This window comes from Cricetulus griseus, chromosome 3 (assembly GCF_003668045.3).
Source record: "Cricetulus griseus strain 17A/GY chromosome 3, alternate assembly CriGri-PICRH-1.0, whole genome shotgun sequence".
Lineage (NCBI taxonomy): Eukaryota > Metazoa > Chordata > Mammalia > Rodentia > Cricetidae > Cricetulus > Cricetulus griseus.
Window position 1 is genome coordinate 72,421,250 of NC_048596.1, and position 26,757 is coordinate 72,448,006.

Consider the following 26,757-nt stretch of genomic DNA (forward strand, 5'->3'; position numbering starts at 1 on the left):
AGGGGGAAAGGCAGTTTTTGTGACTGCACCCACGTGGGCACATCTGTCTATTCTGGCCCTCGGGATCTTCTAAAAGGCTCTGCTGGGTGCTTTAAAACACATCCGGAGAGCTTGGCCAGCTATTAGATTCTAGATTATCCGCAGCCACAGTGCCCACTGCTGGTGAGCTTCCCTGAAAGCTGTTGTCTCACTTGGCGTGAACTCTCATCCATTCTCCAACGAGAGTTCTTATCCTCATTTTTTTTGACAACAGCAGCAAGGCTCCCGGAGTTGTGGTGGCCCATTAGTTAAAGCCACTCAGATAGTAAAAGTTGCTAGAGGCTGATTTCCACCTGCCTACCTTCCAGAATCATGGCCACTCTTCATCCCTCATGGCTGTCGCTGTCTTCTAGTTCAAGGGCAGCTTCTCTCTGCTTGGCAGAGGCCCATGATACCCTTGGGACAGAGGAGTACAGAGATATGTGAACACAGGCAGTTGCTTTATGGGGCTCCAGGAACCAAGATGGGAATGAGATGAGAGAGGCTGATGGGATTTCATACAGCAGCCTGCACGCGGTGCCAAAAATCCCCCCCATAAGACATCCAAAACAAAGCCAACTGCTGTGATCTGCACCCAGCCCAGGCAAGTGTCTGCTGAGGTGGCAGGGTGGGGGTGGGCGTGGTGGTGGGCGCTGGCTGGTGCAGAGAGGAGTCATGTGGCAGAAAGGGTGATTTCTTTTCCGAATGACAACATAGTTGTTATTCTGAGACATAGTTTGGCCTCAAACTCCAACTCCATTCCTCTGCCACACAAATGCCAGGGTCACAAGTGTGTGCCACCACACCTGTCTAAGTGACAACAGTTTTTTAAATGCTTTTTTTTTTTTTTTAAAAAAAAAATCTACCTGATAGTAAAAGGCACTTGGAAACTAAAATATATTGAAGGCACCCACCCACCACCACCACCACCGTGATTTCACCTGGAGATAGTCACTAAACAACATTCCATCTCTAGATGGCCATCTTTCATGTTCTATAAATATCATGTGCTACCACACTCGTTACCAATGCGGTTCAGAGTCTGACTGTAAAGGAAGTGTTTTATATCCTGTTGTGAAGCTCTGTTTGAGAGAGAGAGAGAGAGAGAGAGAGAGAGAGAGAGAGAGAGAGAGAGAGACTGACTGACTGACTGACTGTCCTCTGAAGGTATAGGTGGGTGGATGAGAAAAAGTTGCAGCCATCCCATGTCTTGGTATCCCTGGAGACTGGTTGCAGGAACCATCCTGTTGCACACACCATGTGCTCAAGGTCTTCCTGTCAAGTAGTGTTAGGTAGCGTGTAACCTACACACATCTTCCCACACGTTTTAAATCTGATCTGACATAGTACCATGCCTGTAGTCGCATTGTATTTCTTAGGGAATCGTGACAGGAAAGGAAAGCTCGGTACACATTTAGTTTTTGTTTTCCTGTGGATGTGCAGCACTGCCTGCTTGTGCAGCGTTTGCTGGTTTCCCGGAGGTGGGGAAGGCTGAAGGCACCTGGTGTTTGCTTCATGTTGGGCACCTCTGTCGGGGAGCCTAGACACCAAGGGGCTCAGCATTACCTGCAGCCTTGGCTCCCACAAAGCTACTTTAAGGACCCTGCTTTCTGAAGTGAGGGACCCCAAGATTTTAGAAATGTTTTCATTTATTGATGTATTTATTTTGGGAGTGTATAGGTTTGTTTGTGTGCATTGTGTAAGTGTTGCATATAGAGGTCAGAGGCCAACATTGTCTTCCTCAATTGATTCCCACCTTATTTATTTATTTATTTATTTATTTAGTTAGTTAGTTAGTTAGTTTTTTTTTTTTTTTCGGGACAGGGTTTCTCTGTGTAGCTTTGGAGCCTATCCCGGCACTCGCTCTGGAGACCAGGATGGCCTTGAACTCACAGAGATCCGCCTGCGTCTGCATCCCGAGTGCTGGGATTAAAGGCGTGCATGCGCCACCAACGCCCGGCTTCCCACCTTATTTTTGAAAGAGTCTTTCCCATTGACCTGGAGCTCATGGGTTAGACTAGAGTGGCTGGCCAGGCACCCTCCTATCTTCACCTCTCTAGTGCTAGGATTATGGACATGTGTCACCATGCCCAGTTTTTAGGTGGGTGCTGAGGATCAGAACTAGATCCTCATGCTGTGCAGCCAGCACTTTGTTGACTGAGCCATCATCCCCCAGTTCTAAGTTCAAGGTCTCCCTAAGCCTCATCCATAGCTTCAGCTTCACCGTGACCATCGTGTGGCCTAAGGTGGACCTACCTCAATAGGTTGCTAACTTCTGCTCTCAGCCATTGTCACCAGAAAATCTTTAGGTGGCCAGCCACTCATAACGTGGCCTCGTTCTGCTGCTCTCGAAGAAGATGGTGAGGCAGGACCCCTTCTGTGGGATGCAGCTGGGGCTGAAAGCACAGCACACACCCTTGAGCTCAGATTAGACAGCTCTGTATTCCTACACCCTCAAAAGAGCCTCTTAGGTCCATTACTCAGGACTTGCTAACTCTTGGTTTACAGACAGTTCTAACAGGCTCTTTAGTTCAGAGCAGATTTGATGTGAAATACTGGTAGGGGCTGGATGGCAGAAAGCAATACGTACAACAGGGAGCAGGCAGACGACGATACTGGACATTAACCACAGTACAGTGATCTGGGGCCCATGTTCCCACACACGGCAGCACGGGCTTCTCCATACTACAGGATGACAACTTGATTGGTAAGCTAACGACACTCACAAGACATCGAGGAGAAGCTAGCCATGGTCAATGTATTGTGTAAAGAACGCATGGCCGCATGTCAGGAAGCATTTTCATGAAAGCAAGGGAAGTGAGGGGCTTATCTCCTATCTGGGAAAATCCCCTTTGGAATAAGGGGAGAGATGACTGCCCGATTTCATTTATAAGTTTGGCTCGCCTGTATGCCCAGTGGTGACTGATGGGGAGAGGTGGAGGTTGTGCTGTGTGCATCGCCGGGGTGCTGTGGTCTAGAGCTGGAAGGTGAGCTTCGCAAGAAGCAGTAAGGGAGGCGGCTCCCTTTCAGTCACTTGGCTTCTTCAGTGACTATGCTAAGAGCTATTGTGATGCAAGGGAGTCAGCTCCTGTCCATCCACAGGGACACAGATAAATGCTGAGAAGGAAACACTGACCCCTGAGAGATGGGCTTAGAGCATCTGGGAGGGGCAACTGGGGCTCTCTTGGTCCTTGGAGAGGTCAGAGCCCTTGAAAGACAGCAAAAGCTGGAAGAACCCTGGGAGGCAGCATGTTCCAGGAGAAGCCAGTATGTTCCAGGAGAAGCCAGTGGCAGGTGTGGGCTGGGTGTGTTGGGAAGGTCATTGTCCCTATACAGTGTCTGAGTGACAAAGATGGGGGGTGGGGGGGTAGGAGCTTGTTGAAGCCTGTGGCTATGGTACCGGTTTAATGGAGGAGTTTTGAAATTTAGCTTTTATTTATTTTTTAATCAGGTGGGTCAGTTGCACTAAGAAAGCTTGATATTGAAAGCTGGGCTGCTTGGCCCTGACTCCCGGCCTCCACTATCCTGCCCTTTCCTATCTGGACTAGAGAGCACAGATGACCATCTCTATCACTGTTGACCTTGGCTTCCTAACCATGGATTGTCATTGGTCCTTGGTCCTCCTTCCCATCCCTGTCTCAGGCGGTCACTTCCTGGATACTGGGCTCAGAGTCACGGTCATGATCACTATGTGGTACATTGACTCATGGCATCAGGAGAGGGACGTAGGGGCTCAGCGACCCATCCTGCCTCAGACATAGTACCCACACGGGTTCTGTTTCTTAGTGTGGCTTCTGTGTCTCCCTATGTCATATGGGGACTCTTTGCTGCACCTGACAAGAGGCTAAAGTGCTTCTCCTCTTCCAGAAGGAGCCCTGTGCTGTTGCCTACAACAGACCTGTCATGTTGCCAGGATGCCCTCATCCTAGGTAGCACCAGTGTCTATTCAAGGGTCAAACACAGCAGAATGATCTCCACAAGGTTCCAGGTTCCAGCCTCAACAGAGGAAGGAACTAAGTCTGGACCCTTTTCTCAGTGTTGTTAGTTCTAGGGAGATTCAGAAACTCTTACTCCACACTATTAGAAGTGTGTATGTGTGGGGGGGGATGGTGATGGGAAGGTCTGCCTGGCCTACTGGGGTTTACCCTAGCTCCCCTGTTTCTCCACATAGGACCTCCATCTAAGACCCCTGCACCATCATTGACCTTCTTCCTAGGCTGTGGTTGGCAGTCAGAGCCATCACTATCTTACCTATGCTGTTGACATTCACTCCCACAGATCAAACCCAGCCCAGGAATGAACAGTTTCCAGGGTGGCCACGAGTTTTTGTTTCAATGGAGAGCAAAGGGGTTCCACATCTGCATGGTCAATGCCTTTGGCAAGGTGGGACTTTCAGATTGACCTTACACCTTTAAGATAAGTGACGGCCTTGTCATGGCAGAAATGCAGATGTCCATTGCACTTTGCATTTGAGTTTCACAGACTCCAGAAAAGACTGGATAGCCACACAGAGAGCATGATTTGCCCTGTGCAGAGGGTCTTTATGACTCCATTTCTGATTTTCTTGGAGTTCTCATCCCACCCTTGGCAATTCACTTGTCTGTGAACTAGAAGTGCTGTCCAGATCAACAAAGCCTCCCCAGTGGCCCAAGCATGCTTATGGGACAGCATCTGCACTCTGCCTGGCACTAGCCTGCTGTCTGCCAGCTGCCCTTAGACCTCCCGGGTGCATCCCATTTCTTCAGAAGAGGGATAGGGACCTGTATTTCACAGATGTGCACAACAATTCTGTAGGTTCAAGGAGAGACAGACAGAGAGTGAGAGTGAAGAGAGAGAGAGAGAGAGAGAGAGAGAGAGAGAGAGAATATGCTCTAGAATAACAAATTATAGAAATCCCATTAGCAAACTTCATGTTACATTGAAAGTTTAAATTTTTTCCTCCTTATGTGGGTTGAAGTAATCCGAAAGAGAAGGGAGGGCGGTATTTCGTTTAGCTCTTCTAATGTATTTGATTCTGAGGTGATCAAATATTTATCAGGTCAAAATACAGTGGATGGAGGCAGTTTATTAACCTGGAGCGGCCGCCGATGACAGCTTCTGGTGGAACCCTTCCCTGGAGCAGTGTGCTGGGGGTTTTTGTTTTTGTTTCTCCCTTGCAGCTCCATCTGGAACTTGAGGAGGCATGGTGGGTGTCTGGGCGATGCAGGCAAAGTGCAGGGCACAGGCACAGGACATGCCCTCGCTCTTTCCTCCCAGTTTGAAGGGAATCCCAAATAATGGGGCTAAACAGTTCATAGTGCAGACGTGCAGAAGTGAGGCCTGGAGACCAGAAACCCTTGCTGAGCCACATCTGTCTCGGAAAAAGAACCCCAGGAGCAGCCAGGCTGCCTACCCTCAGCTTCTGCTCTGCCTGCTGGAGACAGATCACCCTTGGGCCGTGCCACTTCCACCTCTTCCTCCTCCTGTCTGAGTTGTCTCCATCTTCTCCTCTTCCCTGAAGATGTCTAGGATTCTGACCACATGGTTTAGGTCCAGGTCAGTTATGCTGGTGGGGCCCACTTGGCCTGTGAGAGGCCTGGCTTTATAGAACCAGCTCAGATCCTGGGGGCCAGCTAGTCTCTGCTCGAGTCCAGGTTCCCTAACACCTTGACCTTGAACTGTGAGGGAGTTCATGTCTGTGCCTCTTTGTTGGCAGCTTCCTAATGTTGTCCTAACTGTCCGCCAATTCACATGTTTTCAAACAGCTAGACTAGGAGTCTGAAATCATCTGTGGGCAGGGTCTGGGCTCCCGACGAAGGCTCTAGAAGACGAACTTGCCTTCCCCTTCCAGCTTCTGGTCAGTTGCTTTTCATCCTTGGAATTCGTAGGCTGTAGCCATGTCACTCCTGTCATTGCTGTCAGATGGCTTCCTTCTTTCTAGGTCTCTCTGTATGTCCCACCCTCTTTTGGGAAAACCAACAGTCTTTGGATCAGGTTCCCCTTACCCTGTAGGGTGATCTCAGCTTGTTAGCCATCACTAGATCTGTTTCCAAATAAAGTCACATTTTGAGGTTCTAGGTAGATATATGTTTTCAAAAATGCTATCCAACCTGCTGCTAGTCTTTTTTTGTTTTGTTTTCTTTTGTTTTGTTTTTTGAGACAGGGTTTCTCTGTGTAGCTTTGGAGCCTGTCCTGGAACTAGCTCTTGTAGACTAGGCTGGTCTCAAACTCACAGAGATCCACCTTCCTCTCCCTCCTGAGTGCTGGGATTAAAGGCGTGCGCCACCACTGCCCAGCCTCAATCTCTTAATGCTTATAGGCAAGTTTCCACGTTCAACTCTTTGCAAATCTTAATTTTCTTGTTTTTCTATGTTCTCATGTAGTGGAAGGCTGGCTGGAGCATGGCTGTGTGGCCCAGGCTGGTCTTGAACTTGTGATTTGCCTGCCTTGCCATTCCACAAGCTACCTACCCATCTCATAGACCACTTTAAAGAAAAAAAAAAAAACATTTACTTATTTATTTGAGGGGCGGGGAGCACAAGTGCCATGGCACATGCATTAGCGTCAGCACAGCTTGCAGGAGTTGGTTGTCTCTTTCTACCATGTGGGTCCAGGAAGCAAACACAGGTGGGTCTTCAGGCTTATGTGGCAAGTGTCTTTACTATCTGAACTGTTTTACCAGATCTCAGATCTCTTTTTTTTTTTCTGAGACAGGGTTTCTCTGTGTAGCTTTGTAGACCAGGCTGGCCTGGAACTCACATAGATCCTCCTGCCTCTGCCTCCCGAGTGCTAGGATTAAAGGTGTGTGCACCACCACCCTCAGATCTCATTCTTAATAACTGCATAGTGTTCTGCCTCACAAGTGTCGCATGGGGGTGTGGCATATGGGATGGAGAGCTAGCCTGCCAGGTTTGGCCTCCCTTCTGTCCCTTGCTCGAAGTTATGACTGAATTGTGCCCTTCTTCTCCTGTCCCACTCCATATGTTGAAATCCTCGCTTACAGTCACCAGAATGTGACTGTATCTGGAGACAGGGTAATTAAGTTAAATATGGTCATATGGGTGGGCCCTGATCCAAAGTGACAAGTGCTTCGTTTTTTAAAGTGTTGTGTTTGGGTCTGTGACAATAAGTGAGTGGAGGGCAACTTTGAGGGGCGTGTCCTCTCCTCCCGTGTTTATGTGAACTCTGGAAATCAAACTCTGGTCACCAGGCCCTCACGGCAAGCACCCTCACCTGCTGTGCCATCTTGCTGGCCCCTCATGGGTGTTCTTAGAAGGCATACACAGGGGACGGCCATGTGACGCACAGAGAAAAGTCCTGGAAGAAATCAGCCGGCTGGTAGCTTGACCTCAGATTTTGGCCTCTGGAACTGTAAGGGAAAGTTGTTTGAGGTTCTTTTTTTGCCAGACAGAGCTGAGCAGTCCTCCCCATCCCGCCAAGCACTAGCCCCAAGTCCCTGTTTTCCCCTTCTGTGAAACCACAGTCCCCAGAGTGTTGTGGTAGTTTCATGGGAGAATGTTCTATCCGATGCCTGGAGTGTGTGGCCACAGACCTCTCAGCAATGTTGGTCCTTGCCTAATGGTCTGCTGAACACATGGGAAACATATGTTAGGCTCCGTCATGGCCATTGCCCTGTGATAGGCTGTGGCCTGTAGCTTGCGATGGATTTGTAGTCAATTTCTGCATGTTCTGTATCACCCTGCTGCATATCACCCATGAGGGGCTCTATTGTGGAAACTCCTGGGGCCCAGCATCCTCCTGCCCATGCATTGGGAAGGATGCCCCAAGCAGAGCCACACGGCTGTGAACAACCAGGAAGATGAAGCCTCCTGGGCCTGCTGCCTATGGCTGCTTCCTAGTCCCTCCAGAACCCAGAGGTGATGAAAGCCAGACATCCAGAAACCACAACCTAAGGACTTTGGGGCTGGCTGGGCATTTCACACCTGTTCACCTCAAGGAATGGTGCTGTGAGCTTGTTAAATAATTTGTGTCAGGGCCAGCAAGATGGCTCAGCAGGAAGAGCATTTGCCCATGAACCCAAGTTTGATACTTGGATCCTGTGGTAGAAGACAACCCGTTCCCAAAAGTTGTCCTCTGACTTAGGTCCATGTGTGCCATCTTCATCTTCCTCCTTCCCCAAAACCCCTATGATAAAAATACTTTCATGTGTTTTATTATTTTATGTGTGTGAGTATTTTGCCTGCATATCTGTCTAGGTACCATGTGCATGCCTGGTGTCCTGGTGCCCTGAGAAGTCAGAAGAGAGCACCAGATCCCTTGGGACTGGAGTTACAGATGGTAACTCCATTGTGAGTTACCACATGGGTGCTGGGAATCGAAGGCTGTGGGTCCCCTGCAAGAGCAACAAGTGTCTTAATTGCTGAGCCAACTGTCCAAGAGCTGGATGGGCAGAGGAATGTAGAGGCTCTGGGGCTCTTGAGTACATCCGAAAATTTCAGTCTCTCACTTGCACGCCCTGGGTGCCTGCAGTGTGCACCCTTTTCTTCTCTCTGAAGTCTGAGCTTCAGAGTCACAGAGGCAAACAGGATACTCCCCTCCCCCCCACAGAGACTTCAGACAGGGGGAGGCCCTACCCCTGCTACTGGTGCTGGCCGGCTCTGCTAGGCACCTGGGGGAAGTGACAGGGGTAAAGGACTGCATGCCAGGAGAGGCACCCATGGAGCTAGCCCCCTTAGTCACACCTGCAGCATCTGTTCTGGGGTTTGAGCCAGGCAGGCACGTGTAAGATCCCCTTGGGGAGTCCATGCACTGAAGGGCTGAAGGATGCCCCATGGTGCCATGTGCCTGCTGACACCTAGCACATGTGAGGGAGGTCTAGGAAGGAGAATGGATTTCTTATCCCCAGCCTCCTCTTCTGTGCTGCTGACTTTCTTGATTTCTGGGCTGTTATATTTTCCTAAAAAGTGATGTGACCACACCTTAGCTAGTTATATTCACTTCAAAATTGTGAAATTGAGCCAGGCGTGGTGGCACACGCCCTTAATACCAGCACTCGGGAGGCAGAGGCAGGCGGATCTCTGAGTTTGAGGCCAGCCTGGTCTACAGAGTGAGCCCCAGGACAGCCAGCCAGAACTATTACACAGAGAAACCCTTTCTTGAAAGACAAAACAAACAAAATTGCAGTATTGATACAAAATAGGTCACTACTCCAAAGCTTGGATAAGAATGGCCCCAGGGGGATGGCAGGCCCGGGTTGGACAGTCTCTGGACAGCCCAACATGTCCGGTGTTTCCTGGGTGTGGTCTCTGCACAATGGGTGGTTTGGTTCTCCTGCGGCCCTTTTGAGAACATGAAGGTGAAAGATGGAAGGTTCCTGTCCTTTCCCAAGGCACCTCCAGCCTTCCAAGTAGATGCCCTGAGGCCTCAGCCCCATGAGTGTTGGGAGAAGGCAGGTTTAAAGATGTCAGGATTTTGCCACCCACTTGGCAACCCCGCCTGACAGTGAATGGCATTCTGGAACTTTCCATTCAGCCAAGCCTGAGCTAGTGTTGTACAGCAAAGCACCTTGGTGTGCCTTGTGGCTCAGAGAGAGAGAGAGTACTCTACATCAGCAGGAAAATGTACCCTTCCTTCCTTTCCTTCTCCATGTTGTAGGGTCAGGGAAGGTGAGCAGGAGTGAATCGGGGATCCAGGGGGCGTGGCCCAGAGACAGCCTCCACAAAGCACATGTGGCATGCATAGGGCCAGCAGATGCAGCTCTTTCTAGTCCCCAGGACTCAGGCTCCATCACGGGTCCTTCTCAGTGTGCCTCACTGCCTTCTAGACACCTCTGCCTGTCCAGCTGTGCAGGGGTCTGCCCTGCTGCTGACTTCTCTGCTCTCTGCACCTGAGACAGGTCCTGCAGCCTCTCCTGATGGAGACTGAATGTGCACTCCCTCTCCTGCATGAGATATGCTCCCCTTGTCTCTCGGTGTGGTCATATGTTTGAGATCTCTAACACCAAACTTACTGGGTTTTAATATTTGGCTTTAAAAAGATTTTGTTATTGTTGTTTTTGAGACAAGGTCTCACGTAGCTCAAGCTGGAGTCACACTCACTGTGTAGCTGAGGCTGAGCTTGAACTTGAGTGCCGGGTTCACAGGCGTGTGCCACTGTTCCTAGCCAGCTGAGATTCTTAAAGGGCCATTTCAGGCTGTGTGTTTCTATACTTCCATGGAAAATAAAGATGTATTTGTGCATGTGTTCTCTAGTCTATAGAGTCCATTGAGACCATTACACGATGAACAAAAATGTCTAGGATGTCTGCCTTGTCCAGCACAGCCCTACCCTGGTGTTGTTCTTGTTATTATAATTAGTGTGTGATTGTGTGACGTGTGTGTCAGTGTGGGCATGTACATGCTATGGCCTGTATGTGGAGGACAACCTTTGGAAGTCAGTCTCTTGTTCTACTGTGATTCTTGGGGATGGAACACAGGTCATCAGGCTTGCGTAGCAAACACTCATTTGTAACTACTGAGCCATTTCATAGGTCCCATACTAGCATGCATTTGTGTGTGTGTGTGTGTGTGTGTGTGTGTGTGTGTGTGTGTGTGTGTGTGTGCTCACGCCAAGTGCACAAGGGTATTATTCTTTGGCCCTTGGTAGGTCTTTGACATGGTGACTCATGGTCTGAGTTGGCAGTAGCCCTCAGGCTCTCTCTCCTTCCCCTCTAGATCTTCAATCTCATGAAGTATGACAGCTACAGCCGATTCTTGAAGTCTGACTTGTTTTTGAAACACAACTGTACTGATGAAGAGGAAGAAGAGCCTCCCGACGCTCAAACCGCAGCTAAACGTGCTTCCAGAATTTACAACACATGAGCCCGAGAGCTAAGACCTTCACCACCACCACCACCACCACCCCCCATGGCGCAGAGGATGGACTCTTGGAACTGTGCAGGGCTGTCATTGCTTCGTTATGTTTGAGGACTGAAGTATGCAAGACCTCCCCACAAGATATGTGTATTTTATTAACGGTTTGACCAGTAAAGTAACTCCTGCATGTTAGCTAACCCTCCATTAAAAACAAAAGTAGCTTTAAAGTTTCCGTTCACAAAACAAATGCGATTTCTCCAATACTGGATACTCACAGCATTTTAAGCTTAATTAAATTCCCTGAGAGTCCACAAGTGAAGCCCTTAGCCGCTTCTGCTCTGTTAGCCTTCGCCTCATCTTTCTGGCCTGGGCTGTGCGCATCCAAGACTCTTGGTCTGACAAACACAAGAGTGGTGGGCATTGTTTGCTGATTGCTTTGGGGTTGGATTGTTCTGGAGAGAAGTCCAGTGCTGTCTAAAGCAGATCTCTGACAGCTGCGAAAGATTCAGGGAGTTGAATGACAGCTTTAGCAAAGGGCTGTTATTTCTCATATGGGTGGGGGGGGGGTGTGGGGAACGACTGGTCCCTTAATCCATGGCATTTCACGCAACACACACGCTTGAAGTTCATTTCCACGGAAACACTATTTTAGGCAAGGGGAAAAACAAAAGCGAAACCAGTCAGGGCTGGAGACTGCTCCCAGTTGTGTCCAGTGGGACCTCAGCATGAGATGTTGGGGTTAATGGGATGTTCCCCCTTTCCCTTCTACCGCCTAGGGTCAAATCAACCCCGCACCTTCTCCGGCCTTTCTTCATTTGTGAACTCTGGCTTGAAATTCCCACGAGGGGAAAGAAAAGCCGTGTACACAAGCTCAAGCCCACGGCCAACCTGGTCTACATGTAAAGCCGGCCGCAGCCAGGTGGAGAGGCTGGGAATGACTAGCGGGTTCCAGTTACCTCTCTTTTCCAGTGGAGGCCATCAGGACCCTGGATCAGGCTCAGCTCCCTTCAGCTGGTGTCCACACCTCTTGCAGGGCTCAGCACTGTTGCTAGACTGTCTCTGGCATGTTTGCTAGCTCTCATTTGTACCCACAAAACAATGAGCCTCAGCTGCTTATGGGCCTCCTGGACTCAGACTCTATCATTTGCAAAATCTCCTGCCGTTGAGGTGACTGTGTGACTTACCACTTAAAGCAGGACACTTGAGAGACAAGGTGAGGTACATTTTAAAATTATAATGGCCAGGCGTGTTTTAATCCCAGCTCTTGGGAGGCAGAGGTAGGTGGATCTCAGTGAGTGAATTCAAGGCCATCCTGGTCTACATATAAAGTTCAGGCCAGCCAGGGATACATAGTGAGAACTTATCTCACAAAACAATCAAGAGCAGGAGAGATGGCTCAGTGGTTAAGAGCCTTTGTGGCTCTTGCAAAGGACCTGGGTTCAGTTCCTGACCATCTGTATGGTAGGTCACAACATTTCTAATTCCTGTTGCAAGTAATCTAATGCCCTCTTCTGGCCTCTGTGGGAACTGCAAGTGCATTGTGCACATAGATCTATGACAGGCTAAACACTCATACACATAAAATAAAAATAAAAGAAATATTTAAAACATACAAAATCCAAAAGAAATATAGTGTCCTGACATCTCTGATAAACCATTAACAGTGATTCCCTGATGATGATCCTCTGATGACCTTGCCCTATCTGGACTCCCTAGTCTTCTGGCTGCTTCCTGTCTTTTCCTCTTGGATTTGGAGGAGGAATGACCTTTGGGGAGCTATTCCCTGCTGAAGACAGAAAAACCACCGAGTATCTGTTGGCAACTACAAGCCCAGGGCATTGCACATCCCTCAGACACATGCCTCTTAGGTGTCTTCTGTCTGCCTATCGCTGGGACCTGGGACTGACCATGACACTGAGAATGACCCCAAGGGCCCTGTTACTAGAGCCATACTGTCACTGTAAGCAGAGTAGATCAGTACATTTTAAAGAGTGAAGGTTAACAGTGCAGGTTCTCCAACTCCACCTTTACTTGGTTGGCCAGGGCAATGCAGGGGATCAGGGGATGCAGGGGATCAGAGGATGCTGGGGATCAGAGGATGCTGGGGATCAGAGGATGCTGGGGATCAGAGGATGCTGGGCATCAGAGGATGCTGGGGATCAGAGGATGCAGGGGATCAGAGGATGCTGGGGATCAGAGGACGCAGGGGATCAGGGGATGCAGGGGATCAGAGGATGCAGGGGATGCAGGGGATCAGAGGGATGCAGGGGATCAGGGGATGCAGGGGATCAGAGGGATACAGGGGATCAGAGGGATGCAGGGGATCGGGGGATGCAGGGGATCAGAGGGTCCTCTACATCACTAAGGATACAAGGGGCCAGGACAGCACCTTTCAGAAAGCCCAGCATGGGCAGTGACTGGAGTAGCTGGAGGCCTCCCTCTGACTTCTCTTACACGACTGGTTCAGAGACTATGTTAGAAGACACTAAATGGAAAAGAAATGACCAAAGAGAGCAGTAGGCTGTCATAAGAAGAAAAGTTCCCTCTGTCATTCCCCCCCTCCTTACTTCCTGATCACAAAAATTATTCAGAATCTGACACCCGAACAAGCAGTTGCAATGAGATTGAAATGTAGGGAATCCATGCAGCCAAATAAATGCTTCCGTCCAGCCCCTCACTTTTACCCTTGTGTCTGTCTGTCCATCCAGTCCATGCACCTACCTGCCCACTCACCCATCATCCATGCATCCATCCAACACCCATCTACTCACTACCCATCATCCACCGACTCATTATCCATTCCTCTACCCACCCGCCACCTGTCCATCCAACATCCATCCACGGAGTAGTACCTAATCTACTTCTGCAGTGTTCTGAGGATTGTTAAGAGGCCAGGACTGAAGAGGGATAAACACTGTGACAATTCACACACCTGAAACCTATCGATGTGTAGTTTTATTATTATTAAGGTCTAGTGAGGCCAACAAGCCAGAAAACAGTTTAGCGATTTGGTTGTTCTCAGTTCCTAAGAGGAGGGTTGTACAGTCATGCAGGGCTGTGTGGGGCTGGCTGCACAAGGTTGTTATCAGGAGACAGAACAGGGGTTTGGGGATATGGAGTGAGCCCTTGTTGTCATTTCTTGGTTAAGGCAAGCAAGGCCAGGGTGTCTGGGACTGCCCAGTCTGAATATTTTTACTGGACTCCTGGATATGACTGTTCCCAGATATCTTATACCTGTCTGTGGGGCGGTGAGGATTGGTGGACAGTGGCCCAGCATGGAAGAGGCTGACAAAGGCATAGTATAGTTGGCATGTTCTGACATGATTGTTTTGTGTATGAAGGATACAACCCAGTTGCTTATGGCCTAGAAGTTGGCTAGCCCTGGGAGAAACATCCTCTCCAGTGTCAGCAAGGTCCCAGACCTTGCAAGGTCACAACAGCAGAATAAAAAGACATGCTTAGTACAACGGTCTCTGGGGACTTCAGCCTGCTGGCCATGGTGCATTTTGCTGTCTCTGCCTGGGCATCTGTTTAAAATCTGGCAGCGCTGATGCTGCAGGCAGATAATGGCATCAGCTCCTGGAGACCACAGGCTCCCCTTTTCGCTGCTGCTCTGTCTCAGGCCACTTACAGGCCTGTTACCAGCTCATTCTTAATGCGTGGCCCTATCTCCATTTCCCACCTGCAGAGAGCACAGCCCAGGGGACCCTTTTCTCTGACTTTATGGTCACTCATTCCTCTTCCCTGTCCACTCCCCTGCCCTGTCTGACTTTCCGAGAGTAAGCCACAGTGGTTTTCTCCCTGGGGGTTCTGCCCTGTCTCCCTCTTCTTTTTATTGTTAAAATTATGGTGTGTGTGTGTGTGTGTGTGTGTGTGTGTGTGTGTGTGTGTGTGTGCAAGTGTGTGTGTGTGTGTGTGTGTGTGTGTGTGTGTGTGTGTGTGTGTGTGTGTGTGTGTGTGCAAGTGCACATGAGGACATACATATGTAGGTCAGAGGACAATTTGCAGGAGTTGGCTCCCACCTCCCACCACCTGGGTCCCAGGAATTGAGCGCAGGTGGTCAGGCCTGGCAGGGAGTGCCTGCCCTATCGGTGGAGCCATCTCACACTCCTGCTGTGCCCTCTCCATGGCAGACTCCCCTCTGAAGGTGACAGGAACCACTGCCGCTTCTCTTTCTTAGCCTTCCACCCAAAGAGATCTGGGGTGAGACTACCTAGTCGAATGGTAAACACAAATACATGCTTGTGAGAATCAGGATCTGAGGGTGGAGCCACACTCTGTTCTGACCCAGTTCCCCTTTGGCCCATGCATCCATTGGACAGACCTTTGCAAGGCCAGGCTGGGGTGAGTGCTGGCCTCGAAGCACGCATGCTCAGTACTTACCCAACAGGTATTTAACGAGCACCTACTATGTACATCCTGGGCCAAATGGTGGATACAATGAGAACACCACGGGCAATGTGCTGTATTAATCCTGTCTTGGGGAAGCAGTTGGGCAGGTGATGATGTGACTGACCTCCAGGAGGGGCTGATGGACATGACTGGCCAATTGTGCCCAGCCCTGAAGCTCACGGGCTAGGTTGTATTGGGGGTTTTAGTCTGAGGTGGGCAGTGGTAGGTGAGCTTTCCATTTCACCCTCAGATGAGAAAAGCTGGGCCTGCACTGAGCTTCTTCCTACGACCGTGCTGACTGGGACATGGGCGTGTATCGTGTCATGTGTCATAGAGTTAGAAGCTGATTAATTGATAGCCAGCTCTCAGGCCCCAACTCTGCCTTGGGGAGGGTTGGTTGTTTATAAGCTGTGCAAACTATCAGGCGAGCACAGTCTGGGCTCACATCCGCTACTATTTACGTTCATTTTCCCTGTGGATGTTCATTTGTTTAAGTGCTCCATGGTCTTGACCATTAGCTTTCAGGAATTCCATTTTTAATTGTCTTTCTTCACAAGATTGTTTGGTACGAGGCAGTGAGCACTATAAAGAGGCCAATGGCTAGCAAGGGCGTGAGGAAACCTCAATGCTGAAGTGAGCCCTAACCCCGGAGTAGACACTGTGACCTCTCTTAGGGTTCCCACCAGCACTGTGAGTCGAAGGTCACACGGAAAGCCATGCGTCCCTTTTGTAGGAGCCTGTGTGTGAGAGCTTTGCAGATGGTAAATGTGCTGGGGCTGGATTGGAGGGGTGACCCCAAAGCTGCAGCCACCTGGAGAAAGGTGGCCGTTTTCAAATTTCTCACAAAGCCAAAGGATAGAGGCAGCTGGGTGATCATAGCATCCCCCTTTCCCCCACACTGTAACATGTGACATGTCACTAAGTCATCTCGAGTTTTGGGTTATTTTTTGGGGGGTGTATGTGTGTGTATTCATATGTGCATGAATGTGTGTAGGTGTGCATGTATATATGGAGGTGTGTGTGCGTGTGTGGAGGTATGAATGTGTGTGTAGGTGTGCATTGTGTGTGTAGGTGTGCATGTGTGTGTGTGTGTGTGTGTGTGTGTGTGTGAGTGTGTGGAGGTGTGCATGTGTGTGGAGGTGTGCATGTGTGTGGAGGTGTGCATTGTGTGGAGGTGTGCATTGTGTGGAGGTGTGCATGCGTGTATAGAGGTCAGAATTTAATTCTGCTTCAGTTGCTCCCCACCTTGTCTTCTTTGCTCTCCTGCTTTAGGGTTCCATGTACAGACACCATGTCTGTCATTTATGTGGTGCTGAGGATCTGAACTCAGGTCTTCATGCTTGTACAGCAAGCACATTACCCACTGAGCCTTCTCCCCAGCCCAAGTCTTCTATCTTCCTCTTCAAGATCCAGTTAGGCTACATCATGCTTCCATCGCCACTACCACAACCCTGATCAAGAGACCTTGTTCCTACCAGATGTGCTCGCCCTGCTTAAGTCCCCTCTGCTGTCTTCTTCCTCCTCCTCCTTCTTTTCTTCCTCCTCCTCCTCTTCCCCTCTCACCCCCCTCCCCTCCTCTCCTCCTCCTCCTCCTCCTCGGAATGAAAATTCAGGTCACAACTATGGTCTTGGAGGCTGTGAGGCCAGAGCTCTGAGTCCAGCTGTGCCTCAGCTCTGTAATCCCCAAGGCTCCTGCTTTCCAGTCTCTTGGACCTTGTGTCAGAACTATACCTTGGGCCGCCTTTGCATAGTATTCTCCTCTGCTTGGGGTAGCCTCCTCCGGACCCTGGAGGCCCCAGGTTGCCTGCTAGCTCCAGGGAGACCTTTTGAATCAGCCCTTCACTTGGGGCCTCTCCTGGATTCTTTTGACTTTTGCCCATTCTCTCTCCCCAGGGGCAGGGACCAGATCTGTTTCCTGGTGAACACAGTGGCCCTCTCAGAGAGGGCCTGTGTTGAGTGTATGAGTGTGGAAAGGGCTGGAATCTGAACATTTCAGCTGCTCTCATTCACTGTCCACGTCACTGGCCTAACAGTAAAGACTGGAAGACCAGAGGGTTGCACCTCCCACATTCTCCTCCCCCGTTACAGGCAGTGCTACACTGGAGCAGGTGTGATTCTCCAGCACCCTGTGACCTTCAGGGTTGCTGAAACTGTCATGGGTGACTGGGGCTGTACTCAGTAGAATCAGAATTAGGTTTTCCAGACATGGTAGTCCAAGACCTTTCCCTACACTACAACAGGCCAACTTCCAGCCTGAGCAAAGCTTGGGTTATGTTTTCTAGAAAGCATGTCTCCAGAGGCTGGGGAGGTGGTTCAGTTTGCTAAATGCTTTCCCCCACAAGCATGAGACCCTGAATTTGATTCCCAGAACTCACATCAAAAAGGCAGGCAGCAGTGCATACTTGTAACCCAAATGCTGGGGGAGATGGAAACAGGAAGGTTTCTGGGCTCACCAGCAAGCCAGTCCTAGCCTACTGGTGAATTCCAAGCCAGTGAATGACACTACCAAAAAAAGTGGTGAATGACAGCTGGAGAATGTCACCCAAAGTTGTCCTATGACCTCCATATACATGCGCTCATGTACACACATGATAAAGAAAATGTGTCCTGCTTCTCTGGCTTCCACACACACACACACACACACTCAAGAAGAAGGCTATAGGACACACAGTCTTGGTCCTGTCTTCATGTTGGTCTCCAGGACACTCAGAGGGGTCCTGGTCCCTGCCCAGTGGCAGAGCCAATGTTCCTTCAAAAAGTTCAGTTTCATGCTTACAACCAATTTTTTCTTTACTGATATATAGTGAATTCCTTTCTATGCTAATAAACATAATTATACACCATTCCCCAAAGTCTTGTCTGGAGATTAGATGGAAGATAAATGTTTCCCTTGTGCTAATTCTGGCTTGGTTTATATTACTGTTTTGCAGCGTAGGCAAACTGTTTTCTTCTTATTTAAGCATCTAAACTCTGTTTTTTAAACTGTTATGGCACACAGATCGCCTCAGAATAACAGATGTCAGCTTGATAGAGCTGTTTCCCAGGAAAATAACCAGCTGCTTTCTGGTCTCCAGAGAAAGGGTGACTGTGCAAATATGTGCCCTGTGGCCCACTTGTCACCCTATCACCCTCTTAAGATGGAAGGAGCAAATACAGTGCCTCAGGATGCCTTGTAACTATCTGCACTTACAGATGGGGACAGCCGACAGAGGCAAGACTCTGGCATCGCAGGAGGGTGAGTCTGTCCCTCCCTCTTGGAGGATGGACATTTCTTAAATTTCCTAGATGAGCAAGGTCATGACACAGAGACACCAAACTGTGTGTGTGTTTGTGTGTGTGTGTGTGTGTGTGTACTTTTACTAAGTTTGCAAGTTTTCCCAGAATCTTAGTAGGTAATCTATCAGTTATCACTACCACCATCATCATAACTGTCATCATGATCAGTATCATCATCACCACCATTGTTGGTGTCGTCATCCCTTTGATATTGGGAATTCGGGCTCATTCCTGCTGTGATGTCCCTCTCCTCACCTAACCCAGCTCTATCACTTCCTGGCTGAGTGATCTTGGGTAGGGTACACATCCTTTCAAGCCCATTTCATCTCTTGTTATATGGTGATACCATGGGTGCCTATGCTGTAGTCTGTTTAGGTTCCTCTAACTAAGCACCCTGGGCTGAGCAACTTACCAACAACAGAAATTCACCTCCAGAGGCTGGAAGTCTGAGTCCAAGGCACTGGCAGATGTGTTAACTCGTTGTGCGGCCATTCTCACACAGGATGCCTCTTTGCTGTGTGTGTTTTCCCATGTGCTTCTGGGAAGCACAAGCAGTCTCCCTCAGGCCCCTTTTGTAAGGGCACCATTTCCATTCTTAGATCAGAACCCTCAAGACTTAAGTTTCCTCCCCAAAGCCTACCCCTCTTAATCAGACCACATTGGGGACAAGGTTCCAACACATGACTTCTGAAGGAACATAAAGGTTCAGACTCTGGCGCTGCCTCAGACACATAAGAGAGTACATGCTATGTGCAAGACACGGTGCCTGGTACATGCGGTTAATAAATACTAGTGTTGTGGTGAGTCATGGAGCTACAGAGGTTGCCTGGTTCACCTGAGGTCACACAGGGAAGGACAGAGGTTCCTGGTCTGACCCCAAGGCTGGGTTTCTTTTCACTGTCACCCGTGCAGTGAATACCAGTGTTGTTTGAGCAGCCACAGGAAGCACCCCAGGGCCAGAGCTGGGTCTGTATGTCACTCAAATGATTAGTGTCCTAACCAAGCACACCTTCAGAGAGGATATGCTGAGGCCCAGAGGAGGGCCAGCCAAGGAGCAACTAGGGAAGAGAAAGCACACTAATGGCAGCGTTCCCAACAGCTGGGACACAGCTCAGTTTCCAACCTGAAGCCAGCTTCCTCATCAAGAACAGTGGCTAGGCCAAAAGCAAGTGAGTGGGAGGGGCTTGGTGGGTAGCTAGGAAGGTCTGAGTGGGGAGTCCCTGGACATTCTTCATCAGAAGGAAGGAGAGGTCCCTGGGGTCCCTGTGTCATCTGGGAGGGTTTGGGTGATGGCTCAGTTGGTAAAATGTTTGCCACACGAGTGTGAAGGCCTGAGTTGGGCCCCCAGTACCCACATGAAGAAAAAGCCTTGTATGGTAGTCACACCTGTAACCCCAGTGCTGTGGAGGAAGAGTCAGAAGGGATTCCTGGGGTTCAGTGGCCAGCCAATTTAGTCAATCAGTGAGTTCCAGGTTCAGTGAGCGACCGTCTCAGAAAGGTGAGAGAAGATACCTGAATACACACACACACACACACACACACACACACACAGAGAGAGAGAGAGAGAGAGAGAGAGAGAGAGAGAGAGAGAGAGAGAGAGAGAGAGAGAGAGAGGAAGGGAAGGTTGCAGGATGGTCCCTGCAGTTCACAGCTCTACCTCATGGGGGCGAAAGTGAGCTATGGAAGGAGAGAACCCCTTGGCTCCTGGCAGAGGAAGTTTTTGCTGAAGACCCTCTCAAGTCTGGGGCACCATCCTGAATGGATTCTTTCAGACCTGAGGGTGCCTTGAGAGACCTTTTCCTAAGTTTGGCTGTGAAGGCTCTTGTACTAATCTTCAGAGACCTACTGGGTCCCCTGCCAGGTGGCCAGGGCCACTGACCTGGCCACCAAATGTGGGGGGTAGAGGCTGACACACAGTTTAGATGAACAGCTGCATCTCTCTTCTGGCCAGGTCCAGGGCTGCCTTGAGAGGCTCAAGGAACTTCCCGCTGTGCTGGGACTTCCCTCAACTCTTGTTTTTGATTTTGATTTCACCCTCTGCTTTGGACTCTGCCACTCTCAAAGACCTCACACATTCACGTTCATTTGTTTCATTAATGCTGATTTTTGTTGTTGTTGTTGTTGATAATGTGTAGAAGCAACATTTTGTGGGAGTTTCTTGTTGCTTTTTGGTACTGGGTCTTACACATGTAGCCCAGGCTGACCTTGAACTCAGTAAGTAGCCCAGGCTGGCCTTGAAATCATGACAGTCCTCCTTCAGTCTCCTAAGGGCTGAGATTATAAGTATATATCATCAAACTCAACAGAAGCATCATTGCAATGAAAGCTTATTACTTAAAAGAACTGCAGGATTTTAATCTTATTTTATTTTACAATAAACTGCCTGACCCTAAAGTTACATTAACAAAGATCAAGAAATGACTGGCTGGGTACACAGAAGCTTAGAGGCTTAAAATGGTTGAGATATTAAACTTCTCTCTTACCCATTACTTGACTTGAAAATAGAATATTTAAATCCTCATCTTGAGCCTAAGAGATGACTCAGCAAATAAAGTTGCTTGCTGCCACGCCTTATGACCTGAGTTGGATCCCCAGGTCCCACATGGTGGAAGGAGAGAGGCTATGTTCTGATCTATACACACATACCATGGTGCCATGGCCTGGGTATACTTCCCCGTGCCCGCCCCCCAAGTGTACATCCAGGTGCACACATAATAAAGTAATACAAAATTTAAATCCTTACTTTTTGCCTCAGGGGTTCCTTCTAAACTATAGTTATTATTTCTTAAACTTCAGAGACAAGAGGCTAAAATGTAGTTCTTTCTAGCTCTGCTGGCTGGGGTAATTTTATTGAATAGATGAAACATCTATAAACCTTTCAAACCTCAGAGCTAGGTTGACCTCCCTAGTTCACTTCCTGTTTCACGGCCTGTTCTTTATTGTTACCGCATTTTAATTATACAGACTAATGGATTTTAGTTATACAGACTAATAGATTCCATTGTGCCCACTTCAGACACAAATGTAACATACTTTTGTGCTGAGCTTCCCTTTTAATCACAGCAACACGAAAAGGCAACTTTTCAAAGCTGTGACTCTGCCTAAAGGAATGTAGGGCTGATGCCAGTGACAGAATGGACTTGCCAGCAAGAGTGAGAGCAAGGGCAAGCAGGCTTCTTCTCACCACGAGCTGGGAGCTGTGCTTGGTACCGGCTGCCAGCAGGAGGTGTGGTCCCCGCCAAAGGTGGATCTTCCCACCCCAAAAGATTCAGATTAAAAGTGGTCATCCCACTTTTACTTACAAGTGATGTAATTAAGAAAAAGATCCCTTGCTGGTGTATCCAGCTGTGGGTTTTAGTTCATTCCAGATGTAGTCCAGTTGACAACAGAGACTAGCCATCACAGGTCCACAGCCTCTTTCTTGGTCAGGAGCCCCATGCCCAAGGTCTGGTCTCTTCCTGTGAATATACCGTAACCAGAAATCTTGTGGGAAAAGAAGAGGCCATTAGCGTGTCAAGGAAACATCTATGACCCAGCCCCCGTATGTGAGTGTGTGAGTGTGTGAGTGTGAGTGTGTGTGTTGAGTGAGTGTGTGTGAGAGTGTGTGAGAGTGTGAGTGTGTGAATGAGTGTGTGTGAGTGAGTGCGTGTGAGAGAGTGTTGTTGAGTGTGTGTGAGAGTATGTGAGAGTGAGTGCGTGTGAATGAGTGTGTGTGAGTGAGTGCGTGTGAGAGAGTGTGTGTGAATGAGTGTGTGTGAGAGAGAGAGAGAGAGAGAGAGAGAGAGAGAGAGAGAGTGTGTGTGTGTGTGTGTGTGTGTGTGCATGGGGGGGCAGCAGTTGTTGGATATCTTCCTCAGTTGCTCTCCACCTTGCTTTTTGAGACATATGTACCCAACTTGTATTCGGGTTCTGGAGATCAAGCAGGGGACTTCATGGAGAGCTTCTTACCAACCAGACCACTTTTCCAGACACCAATCCATAATGTTTAAATTCATCTCACCTCTTACGTACTCATTATGTGTGAGGACTATTCCTCTAGGTCACCTCTGACAGAATTCACTGTAGGGAATAAAACAGGAAAAGGCCTGTGACAAAGCCCACTCTTCACCAGCCAGCACGGAGCTTAGCAGCTGTACTGTCCTTGGCTAACTTGCTCTCCGGAATGTGTTCTGGCTGATACATCATGGGACAGCCACTGAGCTCCAGCTGAGCTGCCAGAGATGAACAAGCCCACTATTGTCCTTGAGTTTGTCCCGCACCTTCATAGAGGACAGTAATGGTGTCCATCAGGCTGAAGAAACAGCTCAGTGGTAGCATGCTCTCTTCCCATGCAGGGGGCTGTAGATTCACTCCCCCGTATGGAGTGTCGATCAAAGCTGACTTGAGTTGGGTTGGATCTAACAGTGTTATTGCAGTTTTCCAGGGATATGGATAAACATGTCATTTTTCCACAGCCCCTCCCACTCCCATACTTAATGAGGCCATTTTTTGCAATTCTCATTAGATAGAAGGAATTTGGGGCTCTTTTACAGCTAAAATACCAGTATTTCTTTGATGAATTATTAAAATTCTAAATTGGAATGTTGGAGCTTTTCTAGTTTTATTATCCCTTAATAATTAATAAAAATGATCTATTTGCATGAAGTCACACACACACACACACACACACACACACACACACACACACACACACATTTGCACTGAGACTAAAAGAGGAGCAGCCTCCTCTTCTAGCTGGCATTGATCCGAGGCAAAGACCCCATGTGGTGTGTGATTGCAGTTGTGCTCTGGTCCAGCATGACTCCTGCTGCCTTCATGCCTTAGCTGTGACAAGAGCAGCTTCAGTCTCTAATCTGCAAAGAAGCCATCGAAGGCCGATCAGGTTTAAATACCTTTCCGTGAATGTTTCCATCTGTTCACAATGTGGGCACTTGCTCTGTTTAGGCAGAGTGGGGATACTCGTTTTTCATCTCCTAGGTCCTCCACAACCCCCACTGGGAGTAGGGGTGAAGGTGGGAAAGAGACAATGAGAAAGGGCAGGAGCAGAGGCAGGGCCGGGGCTGGGAGGCCAGTACCCTTCCACGAGTTTCCCAAAAGGAAGTCAAGCATTGTCTGCTCAGCCTCAAGATGTAGCAGAGTTGCAGCTGCCCAGAGCATCCATGCAGGGCTGTGCCACCAGCTGTCCAACATCCCAAGACTCCAGATCCGAGATGGGACAAACAGAGCCCAGAAGCTTCTTCCACTCTGAAAGGTGGCTTATGGAAGATGTTTTTCCAAAAGACTGGAAGACAGGTAGCTCAGTTTGTATGCTTGCCTAGCTCGCACAAGCCAGGCACAAACCAGGTGTATGGTGCATGCTGTGGGCTCAGTACTTGGGAGGTAGAAGGGGGAGAATCAGAGGTGGAGAGCAGCCTCACTACATATTATATTTTATGTTAATCTGGGCTACATGAAACCCTTTCTGAAGTGGGGGGTGGGGGGCAGGCTGGAGAGATGGATTAACCATTACGAGCACTCACTGGCTGCTCTTCCAGAGGACCCAGGTTCCATTCCCAGGACCCACATGCTGGGTCACAGTCACCTGTAACTCTAGTCCCAGAGGATCCAATACCCTCACTGGCCTCTACAGACACTCGGCCTGCACAGCCACAAACACGGGCAAAACACTCATACACATAATGTTAAATAAGAAATGTTTAAAAAGACAGGAACCCAAATTTTCATTTTACACAAAGGAAAAGAACAAGCTAAGAAGGGAGACAGAAGAAATAAAAAACACCCCTAAAGACCTGATTTATTTCAGACTTGGCACAACTTTTCAGCCTGAGGTCTGGAGAGCTTTGAGGGGGCATCACTCAAAACAATTTTTGCGGTAGGATAATCAATATTAACCAGCTCCCTGGTTACCAGCAGCTTTTGAAAGTCTTCATTTCGAGCGGCTCTGCCTGCCTCACTACAGTGGAAGGACTCTGTGTGACCAAAAAAGGCCAAGCCCCGCTCCACTGCACAGGGGGTAGGAGAAAAAGATGCAAGAAGTGTCTGGAGAGATGGCTCGGTCAAGAAGTGCCCGTTGTTCTTGCAGAGGACCAGAGTTTGGTTCCCAGCACCCACAGACTCTCATAACTGCCTGCAACTTCGGCTCCAGGGATTCCATACCCTCATCTGAGCTTGGTGTCACCTGCACCAACGGGTGTGTGTGTGTGTGTGTGTGTGTGTGTGTGTGTGTGTGTGTGTGTGTGTGTGTGTACAAACAAGCATGTGCATACACATAAATAAAAATAGTAAAGCAAATCTTGTTTTTAAAGGCAGCAGGAAATGCAGGTGACTGCCTGGGTGAGGGTTGTGGTGAAAGAGAAACTGGGCTGCTAACTACTATCCAGAACTTGGTATTTGGCTTTTATCAAGGATGGGGGCGGCAGGATATATCAGACTATGCTTGTTCAATGCCAGATGCTAGGCTGGTCCTGAGTTTTATGATGGTTACTCTGTTTGCCCTCTGGCTACACAAGAGGTGGGCGCACGCTGTCATGAAGTGTAGATTGGAGCACAATCTTGTTGAGCTGATTTGTCCCTTGAATAGCGGGCTGTCTTTGTAGTTCCCTGAGAACCTCTCCCTAGATGTCCTTTGAGACCGCTGCAAGCCCAGAGACCAACACACAGGGACCCTTGGCTCACCAAGTGGGTAGGAAAGGAATTCCCAAGGGAGAAACTGCAGAAGAAACCCTCACTATCCATGCTTCCTTTTTCTGGCCCAGCACCTAGTGTTCCTCCCATCATGCCCAGCTAGAGTGCCATGAACACTGGGCTCCTTCCTCTAGCAGTGGGTTTGGCTTCACTATCCTCAGAGAAACTCTCAAGTAACTTTGGAACTTAGGCTGAATCGTCAGTCTTGGCTTTTTCCGTGCTTTCATTTGCTTGTTACAGTTTTCAAAGCCCATTGAATCATCTGTGAAAATGAGTGATGGTACATCTGCCAAAACATAGTGTGGGTGGTGGCATCCTGCTATCTATTCTGCACACACAAAGAAAGGATGCTGCTAATTACATCTGTCCTGTCCTCATGTACCCATCTGCCTGCCTCAGCATGGTCGCTGCTGATGGTGTTCCAAGCTCAGGACTGAGGGAGGAGGGTGAGGCAGTCACAGCTTTCTTCTCTCCATGGTACGAACCCCAAGCTGAGGAAGGGTACTGTTGTGAAGTTCTGCTTTCAACTTTGGTTATGTTGGAGGGAGGGAGGGAGGCTAAGGAGGACTGGGGTGCCTCTTGGAAGCAAACAGTGGGACAGAAGACAGCCTGAATTGCAAGCAAGAAATGAAACCTTCTATGGTTTAACTTGTGGCCCATTCAAAGAATGGGTTTAGGAAAAATCACAGGTGCAATTCTGGAGTGTTTGGGCTATAGATGAAAAAGAAAAACCAAACAAACTAACTTGGAAGCTCATCTAAGAGAGATTGGCTTAGAGATTACCTGGTCTAACAAGAATGGGCCCTGGGCCGGGCGTTGGTGGCTCACGCCTTTAATCCCAGCACTTGGGAGACAGAGGCAGGTGGATCTTTGTGAGTTCGATACCAGCCTGGTCTACAAGAGCTAGTTCCAGGACAGCCTCCAAAGCCACAGAGAAACCCTGTCTTGAAAAACAAACAAACAAACAAACAAAACAAAAAAAAACAAGAATGGGCCCAAGGAAGTCGGAGTGATGGAACAAGATGAAGGGAGGAGCAGGACACTGAATACAGTTTTTTAGACAGCCTTGCAGGGAACTCAGGAAAGGCCCACCTGTGTCCCCAGGCTTCTGTGTGGCATCAGAGTAGGGAAATAACCATTCTTTGGTTATTGTTTGGCATTCTTTGGGTGACTTTATGGAATGAAATGGAAGGGAGGGATGTTCTATGTGAGTCCGACAAGAGAGGACGCATGCCGCCAGCATCCTCGGTCAGATAAGTCTTTATAAAATATATAGATTAATGCTTATGGTTGATAATTAAGACTGAGCTAGCAGATAAGAAATCCTAGTCACTGGCCAGCAGCATTGTAATTAATATAAGACTCTGTATGTTATTTCAGGTGCCCATGTAGCGGCGGCAGGGCTCAGGCAGCTTGGTGGAAAGAGTTATTGTTACAGTTCTACTGCGCCGGTTTTGCTCAAGTTCAGGCTATAGAAATCATAGCTCCTGGGCTGGAGAGATGACTCGGAGGTTAAGAGCACTGACTGCTCTTCCAGAGGTCCTGAGTTCAATTCCCAGCAACCACATGGTAACTCACAACCATCCGTAATGAG

The 26,757-nt window shown here is 48.9% G+C and overlaps 1 protein-coding gene across 1 annotated transcript in view; it reads left to right on the forward strand.

The window, feature by feature from the left end:
- The window catches only part of Rgs10 (regulator of G protein signaling 10), a 42,076-nt gene extending 30,946 nt beyond the window's left edge, over positions 1–11,130 (forward strand). Inside the window, exon 5 of the mRNA XM_027404470.2 lies at positions 10,671–11,130. Within this exon, the coding sequence (XP_027260271.1) occupies positions 10,671–10,817 (147 nt within the window). The 3' untranslated portion in view covers positions 10,818–11,130. The remainder of the gene's footprint in view (positions 1–10,670) is intronic.
- Positions 11,131–26,757: the final 15,627 nt, after the last annotated feature.